The 14,014-nt window shown below is 52.1% G+C and overlaps 2 protein-coding genes across 4 annotated transcripts; one reads left to right on the top strand and one right to left on the bottom strand.

The window, feature by feature from the left end:
• Positions 1–270: 270 nt before the first annotated feature.
• FCHSD1 (FCH and double SH3 domains 1) lies at positions 271–9,256 on the top strand. The gene is made up of 20 exons (XM_021005031.2): positions 271–378; positions 628–725; positions 1,599–1,644; positions 1,919–1,986; positions 2,437–2,572; positions 2,734–2,870; positions 3,455–3,518; positions 3,699–3,827; positions 3,999–4,121; positions 4,457–4,552; positions 5,398–5,523; positions 5,694–5,798; positions 6,011–6,175; positions 6,481–6,609; positions 6,734–6,817; positions 7,056–7,173; positions 7,273–7,493; positions 7,954–8,038; positions 8,632–8,687; positions 8,828–9,256. The coding sequence occupies exons 1-20, from the start codon at positions 358–360 to the stop codon at positions 8,891–8,893; spliced, it is 2,073 nt and encodes a 690-aa protein (XP_020860690.1). The 5' UTR covers positions 271–357; the 3' UTR covers positions 8,894–9,256.
• RELL2 (RELT like 2) lies at positions 6,132–14,012 on the bottom strand. Of its 3 annotated transcripts, XM_021005033.2 has the most exons (8): positions 13,017–14,012; positions 12,268–12,454; positions 11,508–11,573; positions 11,358–11,424; positions 10,800–10,985; positions 10,086–10,461; positions 9,909–9,942; positions 9,311–9,643 (listed from the first exon to the last, which is right to left on the bottom strand). In XM_021005033.2, exons 2-7 carry the CDS (start codon positions 12,446–12,448, stop codon positions 9,910–9,912), a joined length of 909 nt encoding a protein of 302 aa, XP_020860692.1. In that variant the 5' UTR covers positions 12,449–12,454; positions 13,017–14,012; the 3' UTR covers positions 9,311–9,643; position 9,909. The 3 variants fall into 3 exon arrangements, with proteins under 3 accessions (XP_078006623.1, XP_020860692.1, XP_020860693.1); XM_021005034.2 differs by lacking the exon at positions 13,017–14,012 and having other exon boundaries at positions 9,311–9,436; positions 12,268–12,975; XM_078150497.1 differs by lacking the exons at positions 9,311–9,643; positions 9,909–9,942; positions 13,017–14,012 and adding an exon at positions 6,132–6,197 and having other exon boundaries at positions 12,268–12,976.
• Positions 14,013–14,014: the final 2 nt, after the last annotated feature.

The following is a 14,014-nucleotide window of genomic DNA, read 5'->3' as shown; positions in this document are numbered from 1 at the left end:
GGCTAAAGAGACTAATTATGGGTTGAGTCAGCGGCTCAGCCGGAAATGGAACCCAGGCGTCCAGACTCCCCAGCATAGGTTCTCTCCCCAGCCCCGCAGACGCCGCGTCCTCCCTGCGGCCCCTGACCTCCCCCTCTGGTCATTCACCCGCCAGGCTCCGCAGGGCTCCTCCCCGTCCTCCGCTTCCCGTCGCCAGCCTCCCGAAGTTGGCGCGGCTCAGATCCGAGCTGGGGCTGGACAGGGGAAGAGGGGTGGTGGAAAGGGGGGCCGGGGGCGGGGCTTGTCTGGAGGGGTGGGGCCTCCAGGAGTTCCGGAGTCAGAGTCACAGCTTCGGTCGGATCTGGAACCCGAGTGAAGATGCAGCCGCCGCCGCGAAAAGTGAGTGCACTTGGGAAGGAGGGGACAGAGCAGCCCGTCTGGCGGGCGGTGAGAAGGGGCTCCCGGGCCGTGGGGGGTCAAGGACGAGGGAAGGAGCAAGAAAACGAAGACAGCCCCGCCTCCTGGTCCCCGCCCCTCGAGCCTCCCCACCCCCCACGTGGGGTCCAGTTGGAGCATTTCCAGAATTGAACTTCAGCCCCTCTTCCTACCCCAGTGGAATAGATTCCTTGCCCATCCCTTCCCCCTTAGGTGAAGCCGGTCCAGGAGGTGAAGCTGCGCTTTCTGGAGCAGCTGAGCATCTTACAGAGTCGGCAGCAGAGAGAGGCCGACCTACTGGAGGACATCAGGTAGTCTCTCTCCTGGAGAAATAGACAGGAACCCTTAGCTGGGCCTGTTGAGGGGCATCAGCCGCTGTCTCTAATATCTCCTGACACACTCACAGAAACACCCCCAAAGATACACACATGTATCTTCCTACAGACATGCCTTCCCACAGACAACCCCCCCCCCCCAACACACTACACGAACAGTCCTACAAATAGATACCCCTAACACTAGACTGTGTTGTGGTGGATAGGATGGAGAATGAACAGAGGAAGGGGATGGGAGGTCATTAAACTATTCTACAGTTCTGAGACATACGAAGAAGAGCATGTGTTCACTATATTGTGGAAGGTGCTATATTTATACCCCCCTCAATAAGCTTCTCTACCTTAGTACACACTATAGTATATAGTCCCTCATACACATACACAGCCCCTAGTTAGAGATATCCCTAAAAAACCCTCCCCTAGCTCAGCCAACAGCTCAAGACTGTGTGTATGTCATTTCCCCTTCTTCCACCAAGTGCATATACATCTACCTCCCCAAATTCCCCCATAATATGTATAGAAAATGCTCTGCTTCCTCCAAAATCTATTTCACACAAACCTTATCTGTCTTATACGTCCCCACTTTCATGACAGGAACCAAAGTGTATTTCCCCAGGGTGCTATCTATCTCTAACTCAGCCCCATTGAGGGTACTAGAGGCTAATGTTTTGGAGAAATATCAGTATAGACCACACTAAAGTCACTCCCTGATTCTATATATTCTAGTTCACTCCTCATCTCCCAACCTCATCCCATAGATGTTGGGATGTATGGTCAGTGGCAATGGGTGTCAGGAGGTGCTGGAGGTGTGGGGAAGGTGGAGGAGCTAATAAACTATTATCTCGACAGATCTTACAGTAAACAACGGGCAGCTATTGAAAGGGAATATGGACAGGTAAGGAACGGTTGTTCCCGAGGGCAGCTCCTCACATCTCTGCCCTGAGAAGTAGTACCCTGCTATTCATGCCCACTCATATCCCACCCTCACCATACATGATGTTCATACTTCTTTTCAATTCTGTTCATCCCAAACTCATTCCCTTTCCTTTCTCAGGCTCCCCAAGGAACCATGAACCCTGACTGTTCCTTCCTTTACTCCATGGGTGGTGGTGGTGATGGCAGTTGGTTTTGATATATGGGGCTGTGTATATGATGGGCTCTCCCCATAGGCATTACAAAAATTGGCTGGGCCGTTCCTGAAGAAAGAAGGACATCGGGGCTTGGAGACTGATGGCAGGTGGGGAACAGGGGAAGAAGTAGAAAATTGGGGCAGAGAAACTAAAGAAAGCTGGATGACCAAGATATTAAGCAGCCCCTGCGGATAGGGGAACAGAGAGTTGGGCTTGGTGGGGCGGGGTTCAGGTGAACTTGGAAAGCTGAGGCTAGAGCTGATGCTGTAGCTAAGGTAGGAAGGAGGCTGACCCAGCAAGGACATGGCAGTGGGGGTGGGGAGGCTGTCAAGTGATCCCTGTGGCTAAGCTAATGGGCAGATCGATTGATGGACTGATGGGTCAGCAGGGAATCAGGGGATGGGGCAGGGAAAAGAATCTGTTTTACTCATTGGGGGAAGGGGTTATAAACACAAAAACCTTCTTTCTCTTGTATTTTAAGGATTATAATGCTCTAATATGCCTTCCCAACCCAACTCTGACCTTGGTTGTTGGTTTTTTTGGGGGGAATGGGGCAGGACTGTGTTTAATGCCTGGCGGTGCCTGCTGGAGGGCACCATGGCCGGGGGCCAGGCCCGTGTTCTTGCCGCTGACCGATACCGAGACTTGGCTGGGGGCACAGGGAGAAATGCCAAGGAGCAGCTGCTCAGGAAGGTGTGGGGAGTGGCTTTGGGAGGGTACACTGAGGAGAGAGGACTAATGGGGGAGGACGTCCTGGAAAAGCGGGGCGGGCAGCTGACCTGAGGGAGGAGTAAGGTGGATGTGATGATGCCCATGTATTTGGGAGGGTACCCATGTCCTGGAGGTACCCCCAGGGTGCTGAGCAGTTGCAGCGGGCCCAGGCTGAAGTGCTGGAGTCTGTGAGGGAGCTGAGCCGGAGCCGGAAGCTATATGGGCAGCGGGAGAGAGTGTGGAGCCTTGTTCAGGAAAAGGCAGCTGATGTCCAGGCCAGGTGGGGGCTCTGGGGAAATGGAAGTCCTGGGAGGGACTGAGAAGGCTGAGGGTGGGGGTAGTTCCAGAGCAGGGCTAACATGGGGCAATAAGAGAGGTATGTGATATAGTATTTGGAGTAGGGAGATTTGGGTTAAAATGTGAGCTCCCCATGAGGGAGTTACTTAACTTTTCTAAACCTCATTTGCCCTATCTGTAAAATGGGGATAATAATGCTTGCTTTTTCTACCTCACAGGGGAATGAAGGAAACATTGCAAACCTTAAAGCACTATAGCAATGGGAGTTATTTATTATTATTATTAATATCTCTAGGGCAGGGTGGGGGGAGAAAAAAAGAAATGTATATAACTTTATTATATATTTAAAAGGAATAGCAAGTTGTACATAACAGATTTGCAGTTTCATGTGGAATCATCTTTTTTTATTACACTGTGTCATGGAAATGCTTGTTTTATTCCATAAATTAAAAATAAAAAATATATAAATAAAACATATAACATATCACAATATAACATAACATGATTAGTACAACTAACTTCTCATTTACTTCCCTTCTCTATCTGCCCTAAATCTAACTCCTTCAGGCTGAATCGAAGTGACCATGGTTTATTTCATACTCGGACCAGCCTTCAGAAACTCAGCCTCAAGGTCAGAAGCGGGGATTGGGCTCCAGGGAAGATGACAAATGATTAGAGGTTATGGCTGGGAAATGATGAACCATTGCCCAGTTCTGGGCTAAACTAAGAAAAAGCTCTGACCTGCAGGAAGTACAGGGGGGGCTCCAGGGTCCCCTGTCCCACATGCTTATTTCTTCTTTTGACCCCTCAGTTATCAGCCCAATCAGCTCAGTACTCCCAGCAATTGAGTGCTGCCCGGAATGAATATCTGCTTAGCTTGGCAAGCACCAATGCCCACCTTGGGCATTATTACCAAGAGGAGCTGCCTGCGCTGCTCAAGGTAAGTGAGGCCCTGTAGCACACCCCCCTTTGTCTCTGGGACATCACTGCTGTTATTCTAACTGCTATCTGCCAGAGGCCAAGCAATCAGAAGTTCTTCCCTCTCTGCTCTCTCAAGCCTGGACATGGGAAGATAGAGGTCAAGGCTTTAGTGTCTTGGGATCTCCTCTAGGGCTTGGTTGGGAACCTGTCTGAGCAGCTGGGTGACCCCCTGGCCCTGTTGAGTCGCACAGAACTGGAAGCTGCCCAGCAGGAACTGGAATTGGCCCAGAGAAGGAGACAGGTGATCACTCAGGTCAGTTTCCTCTCCATCCTTGCCCCAGAACCAAAACCTGCCCTCCAACATAGACCTTCTCATTAGCATAGAACCTCATCCTTTATCTCCAAAAGTCCCTCTCCACAATGTAGATCTCTGCTTACCTCCAACCTAGATCTTCCCTTCTTGGTCTCAGCAAATTCCCCAGAGTAAGTAGGCTTTCTCTCAACACAGATTGTTTTGCTTGATCGCAGCACAGAAAACCTTCTCTCCATTTGCCCCCACCATGCATCTTTTTTTTTCTCATCCTCCCCACCAATGGTTCACTAGCTCTTCCTGAGGAGTACTTGTCTCTATTTCTCCCTTGCCCCCAGGTAAGCTGGGAACAAGAGTTGCTGCACTTTCTCCAAGAGCCTGGAGTGTTCTCCCCAACACCACTACAGCAATTTCAGCCAATGGGAGCTGACCAGGTGAGATCTTCTTCTTCTTCTTCTTCTTATTTTTTTTTAGGCAATTGGGGGTTAAGTGACTTGCCCAATGTCACACAGCTAGAAGTGTCAAGTGTCTGGTCTGAGACCGGATTTGAATTCAGGTCCTCCTGACTTCAGGGCCGGTGCTCTATCCAGTGCGCCACCTGGCTGCCCCAAGATCCTCTTCTATCTCTCTTTCTCAGACCAGTCTCAGGACAAATGTCCTTATGTTTGGGGTATCCTCTATTACTCTGGAACTAGATCACATGCTGTGTGCCTAGGGAACGGGGTATTCAAGGTCACTGTCCCCTTCAAGCTTTGATTCTCCTTCTTAGTAAGGGTATCATCCCATCTCTCCCAAAGGTTCTCCATCTGGGCTTCCCTATATGTAAATGTCTGTCCCTGCATGTACATATTGGTGTCTGTGTCCTTTCAGTTCAATTCAACAAGCATTTATTGAGTGCCTCTAAGTACAAGGCACTGTGCTAGGTATTGGAGATACAGTGACAAAAATGAAAAATCCTCTGCCCTCAAGGAGCTTCCATTCTACTGGAATGATAAAAGATATTTATTTAGGCCTTTAAGACTGACAAAGTTCTTTACCCACTGTATCATATTTTATCTTCCTAAGAACTTGATGTGGCAAATACTACATGTATGTCTGTGTCGTGGGTTTGTCCTTATCCCTGATGTGTCCTCATCTCTGTGCCTCTGCTCCTGGAGAGGAAGACAGAGATAGACAGAGAAAGAGAGAGACAAAGAGGGAGACAGAGAAGGCTGGAAGATGATCAAGGTAGGGGAAGTGACGGGCATTGTGCTTCCTCCTAATGCCTACCCATGACCAGGTGTGTGTGCTGGAGCTGGAAGGAGGCTCAGGGGGTATTCCAGGAGAAAGTGGCCTGAAGAAGGAGGCTCAGCACTGGGCCAACAGAGCTGCTCGAGATTACAAAGTCCAGAGTCATGGGCAGCGGGTGAGTTGGGGAAAATCTGGAATGGTATGGGAAAGAAGGAAGGGCTTGAAGTGGGGAGTTGTGAGGAGGAGGGAAACAATTTATCATGTCAGTCATAGGGCATCTCAAGCTGAAAATGGAGTTTCAATCAACAGGACTCCCCATTCTTCCTGTCCTCCTTCTCAAACCAGGTGCTGCAGAGGTTAGAGTTGAAAAGACAGCAGGCCCCAGAACGGGAGGCCTCAGGTGTGGAACTTCGACTTCAGGAAGTTAAAGAGAGTGTTCGTCGTGCTCAGGTGTGGACATGACTGGTGCCAGCCTAAGGCAGTGTGTGTGGGGGTGCCCTTTCCAAATCCCTTGCTTCAGTGGTCCTGGCAAGAAGAGTTGGGTTGGTTGGGACACACTTCACTGGTGGGAGAGGGCATAGGGGAAGGTGAAAAGCTAGAGTTGTTGTGTGGCCCCTTGCTCCATCATGTACCCTCTTCCTCCTCCCTTGTCCATATGCCAGGTCAGCCAGGTGAAGGGGGCTGCTCGACTGGCTGTGCTACAAGGGGCTGGGTTGGATATAGAGCAGTGGCTTCGGCCAGCTATGTCCCAGGCCCAGGAAGAGCTGGAGCAGGAGAGGCGGCTTAGTGAGGCCCGGCTATCCCAGAAAGGAGACCTCTCTCCCACGGTGAGATAAGACTTTCTCTCCCCTGTACCCAAAGAAAAGCCCATCCCTACTGTGATTCCTCTCCTCCCACCAAGGAGGATCCCTTCCTCCAGACTGAGAATGTTTTCAAAGGCTCCCTCCCCCATAGTAAAAATTAGACTAAATTGGAGGACAGACCCTGATCAGAGGATTTATCTCCCTAGCCAAGGAAACTGATGCAGAGGTTTGGGATTGGGCAAGCACATCTTTAATAAATGGTGAATGCAATTCTGGGGATGGGAGACTGTGGTCAAGGAACTGATACCCCCTTCTGTGTCTCCTACCAGGCAGAGGATGCAGAATTGTCAGATTTTGAGGACTGTGAGGAGGGCGGGGAGCTGTTTCAAGAGCCAGCTCCCCCAACCCTCTCCACTAGGTCCCTCCCTTGCCCAGCACATGTTGTCTTTGGCTATCAGGTAGGGGCACAGTGGTTGGGGTTAGGGAGAGCCCCAGGGTGGGGGAGTGAACACCCCTTGAATGAGAGTGGGGAGGAAAGGACAAAGAATGGTCTGGATCTGAGACCATCCCTGTGGGGCTCAGGCCGGGCGGGAGGATGAGTTGACCATCACAGAAGGAGAGTGGCTGGAGGTCGTGGAGGATGGGGATGCAGATGAGTGGGTCAAGGTATGTGTTGGGGCCCTAGGGAACGAGGGTGACGGGGTGAAGGCCCTGGGCTCTGACTCTGAGAGGGGATGGAGAGCATGGGAAGTATTTCTAGATGGTCCCTAAGGAGATATGGAGCTGGAGGCCCTTTTTAAGACAGCAAGCTCCTAGGGGGAGAACCCTGGGGGGTTTTGATCCAGTTGGATTTCTTCCTTCTCCATCACTTCCAACGCCTCCCCACCTTTTCCATCGTGATCAGGCTCGGAATCAGCATGGTGTGGTGGGTTATGTCCCAGAGCGATACCTTGACTTCCCAGACCTTGCTGCTCCTCAGGAGGGACACCACAGTGACAACCCCCCAGGGGGAAATTCCACAGGTGAGGGGGCCTCAACACATTAGGAGACCAGTGGTGTTAAAGTGGAGTGTGTCATGTCCCTGTTATCCCCTTCATTGTCTCCCTGATCCTGCTCCACAGTGTGCCTGGCCCGAGCCCTGTACAGCTATGCAGGCCAGAGTGACGAAGAGCTGAGCTTCCCAGAAGGAGCACTGATCCGGCTGCTGCCCCGTGCCCAGGGTGGTGTGGACGATGGCTTTTGGAGGGGAGAGTTTGGGGGCCAAGTTGGAGTTTTCCCCTCCCTTTTGGTAGAGGAATTGTTGGGCCCTCCGGGACCCCTAGACTCCCCAGACCAAGAAGAGGTGAGCTGGCTTTATACTTTAAAAGGATGATTGGTGTTCCCTGCCCTAAGGGCAAAGGGGTGAGGGCCCTGGGCTCTGACTCTGAGAGGGAATGGAGAGCATGGGAAGTATTTCTAGATGGTCCCTAAGGAGAGATGGAGCTGGAGGCCCTTTTTAATACAGCAAGCTCCTGGGGGGAGAACCCTGGGAGGGGGGGGTTGATCCAGTTGGATTTCTCCAAAAAGGGCCTCCAAGAAATTTCTCCAGGAGGGTCCAACATCCATCAGGCCTAGGCTATAGGCATTAGCACCTCCCCACCTGGGTACAGGCATTTCATTACAACTTGTGTTAGGGAGCTGAGGGGTGGTATAGGATGGAGAAGTGGGGGGAAGGTGAGAGTCAAGGTCTCCCTTTCTCCCAAACACAAGAGCTGACTTCCTCAGTAGACTTCCATTCATAAAACTCCTGCCTTATCTCCCAGATGCTGCCATCCCCATCTCCCCCAAGCTTCTCTCCTCCAGCTCCCATCCCTGCTGCTGGTAGGACTGCAGGAGCTCTGTCTGAGGGTGAGTTGGGGAACCTGGGATTGAAGAGAGACAGAGGACTCATAGGGAAAGAATATTTTACGCCATATCAAATTGAAATTCTTCTGTCAGACTTCCAAAGCTCTCTTTAATCTAGCCCTACCCTACCTATCCATCTTCTATTACATGAATCTCCTAAAAGACACAGTCTGCTCTACTTAAGCCTTTTAAAAAATTGTTGCCAATGTTGTGTCCCACACCACAACTCCCTCTACCCCTGTTGCCATCACCACCTAGAATATCCTCTCCATGCTCCCCAGCCTAACTTAACCTTAGCTGAAGGCTTCTGTGATCTGAAATGATCTCCTTCTCTCTCCCTTGAGTTTTTATAACATCCATAAACTATACCATGCTATTTAGTATTTAATTATACATTTTCTTGTATTGTATGCTATTATTCTGTACGTTAATTTTGTTTCCCTAACTAGTTAGAAGCTTTTTGAGAGCCTATGTTTTAGGCTCTTTTTGTGCCCTGATAGGGCACAACACAGGAAGGTGAAATATGTACTGGATAAATTATTGCTTTGATTGATCTGATGGCTCCAAGTTTGCTGACCTCTTGTTCTTTCTCCAAGACTACCCTCTGGATTGCTTTGGCCCAGTTGATTCATCAACCCCTCGTCTCCGGCCGGTAAGACCTCTTCTCTGGGGTAGCCCATGTAGGAAGATGGTTCACTATCCTGGCCTACAGCTGTGAAATATGTGGGAGGGACAGCTAAAGGAGGTTGGTTCTGGGGGTCATGGCACTGATTGTTGGCATTTTCCTTGTAGCTGCGCCCACCCCCACCCCCACCCACCAAAATCCTGGAGCCTGAGAGATTGGAGCCCCTCACCTGAGCCCAGTGGGGAGTCCCAGCCTCCTCCTTATTGATGCCTCCCAACTGCTGAGTGGCTGCCACCAGAGAAAGTGTGTGATGACCTCTCCCCAACCTCATCTCCCCTCCTGGAAGCCAAGGCTGGGGCAGGGCCCTAGAACACCTAGGCAGTATAGATGGGTCAGGTTTCCTGTGTCTGGGGTTGCCTTCCTGAGGCTGTGGCCACTTATGACTAGTCCCACCACCCACCTCCCTCTCCCCACCCCTGCCCCTGGTGGGTTGGGGGGGAGGGGTCAGAAGTCGTGGGAACCAGTGTGCAGATCCGCTGTAATAGTCTGAGCTGATTTATTGACAGTGCAATAAAGGGGCGAGAAGCCCAAGCCAGTGCCTGAGCTTTTGTGTGCTGAGAGGGAGGCCTAATGGGGAGTATTGCTTCGGGTGCCCATCTTGAGCATGGGGCCTGCTCCCAAATGCCACGCTCAAGCAGAGGAGCAAGTTGATGGAGGAGGAGGGAGCCTGGGGTGAATGTAGGGGCAACTTCTCCTCACCTTTGACCTGTCTTAGGCTGGAGATGAAGTGGAGGGAAGGGATTGAGAGACTGGGGACCACTCTCCGAATTCCCGGACTGGGATAATAATGGCCCCCTGGGAAGAAGGGTTGTTCTATTTTCCTGGAGGGCAATGCTGTCTCAGAGTAAGGAGGGGGCTTCATGCTTGCCCCTCTTCCCTGCCCAGCCAGCTACTGATCCTTGCAGTAGGGAATAAAGATGAAGCTTGGGGAAAAGGAGAGGGAAGGGGATAGTCTTCTGGCCACCTCTAGCCTCTTTCTCCACTGCCCCACCCCCAGCCCCAATTCACACTCTACCTCTGGTTGTCCTTCCCTTCTCAATGCCCCTTGGAGCAGTGGTGCCCTTAGCCCCTCCCTCCTTAAAATCAGCATCATAGGCTGAAGTGTTCAATTTACCTTTCAACTTAGGGAAGTGGTGGGGTGCCCCCCCTTCCCTGGAAGCAAACACACTTTGGGAGGGCCAGACTCACCTCATACTCCTCCTGAGCCAACTGGCGGTGACACCTGAGATAAAGAAGGGAAGTCATACCATAAGCTGTCTAATTTCATCTAGTCAGAAAACTGGATCTACTAAGTAGGGACAGTGGCTTTACCCAGAAGTTCTACCCACCCTGACTTTCCTATACACACATCTGACTGTTGCCTACCTGGAGATCTGAGGCATCCAGTTTGGCTGGCTGTCCATTAGTTTCCTTTCTGGTCAACACTGGCCTTGTGTCCCTCTCTCTGGCTGCTGCCTCCAAGTCTTCCATGGCTCCAGAGAGCCTCTCAATCAGAGAGGGAACAAGATTCCTTTCTCTGAGGCCCCCATTCTGTACAGGGGAACTAGATAGGATGCCAACCTCTGGTCCTGATGCTGGAAGTCTCTCTGTGGCAGGAGTTCCAGTCCCAATCTGCCCTTTCCCAGAACTCTGGCCACCCCCTGGGTCCTGCTCACCACTGGAGCCCCAACTTCTATCTGTGGGTGAGCCATCCCGATGTTCATGAAGCCCAAATCTCTTCTCAATATGTGTCACCCGGAACCTGGGAGGGAAGGGGATATGCTGTGGCTCAGTATTGCTAGAGGCTCTCTGAACCCTTTCTCCCAATATTGACCCCTGCACCCCTATTTGCTGACATTTGATAGCTTCTGACAGCAAAGAAAACCTCAGCAGAAAGGTGAATCTTAGGGTTCCAGTCTATCCCCCAAGGGTACTCTCTGGATGGAAACCCTCCTCTCCCCCTACTCTCCAAGATAGGAGGGGAATAGTAAGGGAGTCTGGATAAATTTCCCAGCCAGGCTAACTATTTTAGAAAGATCTACCACCTGAATGGGAGGACTTGAGCTCTGCCCCCCTTCTCTTTGGGTGCCCCATCCACACCTGCCCACAGAGAACACTGTGGTCTCCCCTGGCCTAGTACGGCCCTTGCCCTCTTTGGATCGGCCCTGTCGGACGAGAGGTGGCCTCTTATTTCGGCTGCAGTGGATACAGGGGGCGGCTGATCCCAGATGAACTGTATGGTGGTGAGATGGAGTCCCATCCTGCAGGCTTGGAGCACCATCAAGGCTGGGGGAATACAGGAGAATCCTTTTCTCTATGCCCTCTGTGAATCCATTCCCCCTCCCCCATCTTTCTATCTGCTCTATTCTCTTTCCAAAATCTGATTCACACTAAGGAACCAGTGACAACATTTTGCCTCTCAAGGCTATTTAAATTCAATGAGGCTACATTGAGAAGTCAATAATTAACCTAAAGAATGAATGATGGGATTCAGGCAGTGATACTCAGATAGTAAAGTTATTTGGGAGCAGTCTTCTAGGTGCTCCTCAAATCATATTACCCAACTAAGTAAGTTGTGACTTTAGCAGGGGCTAGCTATTAAGGAGAAAATGTTTTCCCAAACAGTATTTGGGGGAATTCTCCACACTTCCAGCTCACCTGGACAGCTGTACTGTTGCCTCACCTTCACTGTCCCCAAGCATCTCTTTCAAGGCTTCAGCATTGGCTATGAAAGAGGAGTGACAAGAGCATATCATGGATGTAAGAATGGAGCAGGAGGTTGAAGAGCAGATGCCAATGAGCACTTACCTTCATTTTGGATGATGCATTGGACAATCCTTTCCACTGTGTCCTCATTCACATCCTCATCATCCGCTGTGGAGGTGAGGAAAGGTGTCAACTTCAGGGAAAGGGCAACTAGGGCCAACACAAAGTTACTGACCTTCGGATTGTTCATTTGATTTTTCGTGACTACCTTATTTAGCTCCCTAGCAGCTCTTGTGATTCAAGATCAGTGACCACATCCCTTCATTTTATAAGTGTGGAAATTGAGTCACAGAGGGATAATGTGGGGGGGATTACCAAAGTTTGACAAGGATACATTCTCTTCCTCCTCCCCCCTCTCCACTTTCCCAGGGGTTCTGTTTCTGCCTACTCTATAATTTCAGGAGTAATGAACCAGCAGGTTTCTGAAATAATTCACCAGGGCCTCAGAGTCACTGTGATTTTTGCCTTATAGTTAGTTACTGAACTCACTGCACTCTATCCCCAAAACTAAACTGCAAAAACTGTCCCTGACTTAGGTTCCTGAAATACGAGCTATGAGCTATGGGTAGCAGGCGAGCAAAAGGGGATGTGAGTTCCTCTGCTGCTAGGCAGCGCTGGGGGAGTCATATTCCCACCAGGGATATGAGAGAGGAAGAAGAGACCTGGATAAAGTGTGCTGAGTATTAGCGAAGTGTGCAGGTGTGTGTGGCATATGCAAGTGTGTGAAGGAAGGACATACAAGGAAGAAAATTAAGGAGGCTCCTTCCTGGTGATGGGGTTCCCCCTCTTTTTCCACACTCACGTGGCTGGAGCTGGGCATCCTCTGGCTCTGAGCCTCTTGACGTCCGACAGCGATAACCCTTCTTCTTGAGTACATGGCAGATCATGAACCCCACGAGGCCCATGAGAAAGAAGACCAGCACGAGAAGGAACAGCATGTATAGCCCATGTTGGGGCTCTGGTCCCGGTTGCAATTCCGACATACGGCCCTGGGGGGCGGGCCGATCCGGGGTCAGGGCCCCAAAGAGGGATGCGAGTCAGGGGGAGGGCAGTGAATTCCATGTTTGGACCCCTTCAGGGAGTCCTCCCAGGATCCTCCAGAAGCCATTCCTCCAGTAAATCTAGAACCCTTTCCCCCCCTCTCAGCCCAGGCGCTGTCCAGGGAATGGGTGCTAGTCTGCCAGGCCCCGGGGCACCTGGTCAATAGGGGTTGCAAGTTGTTTTCCATACTCCTAATCCAACCTCCATCCTTCTTCCTTTTCATATTTCTCGCTGCATACACAAACCCCATTCTCTCCCCATCCCCATTCCTCCCAAGGACACTGTAGCTGAAGACTGGACGGAGCTCTATGATGCGGTCCTGGGCATAGTCTGAGTCAGCGCTGGCCCCTCGCTTCCTCCGCAGCCCCAGGCCAGGTCCCCTGAAACGCTCCTTTCTTTCAGTACCCTCAGTTTGTCCCACCGCTCTCCAACTCCTGGCTCCTAGAGACATCCTGGACTCCCCTCCCTCTCCAGACTGCCCCCTCCCCCAATTCCCCTGGCCCGGCTGACCTTGTGGCCTCTGCAAGGCCCCTGGGGATGCGGTGTGTATGTTCGGCTTTGGCTCCGGCAGTGTCCTAGTACCTCTCAGCCTGCCCTGGGAGCCCTTCCCGAGAGCATCCTTCTCCCCCCTTCTCCCCACCCCCCAGGCCACCTCACCCGCTCCAGCTCCGGCTCCGGGCTGCGGCTGCTGGTGCCGCGGCGGGTTGGGAGTTGGGGGGGGGGGATTTGAGGTGGGGATTTGAGGTGGGGGTACAGGAAGGCGATGGATAGGGAAGGAGGGAAAGGGGAAACTGGGTTGGGGTGCAGGCGTCCTCTGGACTTTCAGGGCTGGGGATGGGAAGGGGATGGGGGTGCGGATGGGGGGCCTCTACTGCAGCCACCTCCTAGTCCCGGCTGCTCTCTCTCCGGCTGTGCTCCCTGCGCGGGCACGGGGATAAAGGGGGCGGAGCGGCAGGTGTGTGGGACGGAGTGCGTGCGTGACACCACAGAGTCTGACACGGCTGGGTCTCCGTGTCAATGTGTCCCACTCGGGGCGTGGGTCTCTCACGCACCCTGGCCAGCACTGGGCGATATGCCCCCTTGTTCTGGTTGCAACTCGGGAATCCGCGAACCCCAGCAGGTCAGAAGATGTCAGTTTCCTTTCTGGCAGGGTGCCGCCAGCTTAGGACAGCCTCTCATCTCCAGCGCCCAGGTAGCAGCGCGTCGGCGGGACTTGAGACCCCTACCTCTCAGGGTGTATAGAAGGGAGGGGGCATGGGGTGCCCATGGACCGGATGATTAATAAGCGTTCGTGGAATTAAAGGATCTTGGGGAATGGGAATCTCTGAGATGCTCAGCTTCTCCCGGACCGATTGTGCATTTCAAGTTCCGCGGATACCCCAGGAACACCCTCCCTCCGGGGCTCAGCCCCACCCTCCCCGCGGAGCTCAGTAACCCCAGCTGAGCGGTAGCGAGCTTTGAGGGGGCGGAGCCACCGAAGCCAGGGGGCGTGGCATCTCTGGCGAGGG

Source organism: Phascolarctos cinereus, unplaced genomic scaffold (genome assembly GCF_003287225.1).
Source record: "Phascolarctos cinereus isolate Bilbo 61053 unplaced genomic scaffold, phaCin_HiC Scaffold_2;HRSCAF=192, whole genome shotgun sequence".
NCBI classification, from domain to species: Eukaryota; Metazoa; Chordata; class Mammalia; order Diprotodontia; family Phascolarctidae; genus Phascolarctos; species Phascolarctos cinereus.
Note: the sequence above shows the minus strand (reverse complement) of the source record. Positions and strands in the feature narration are given on the sequence as shown.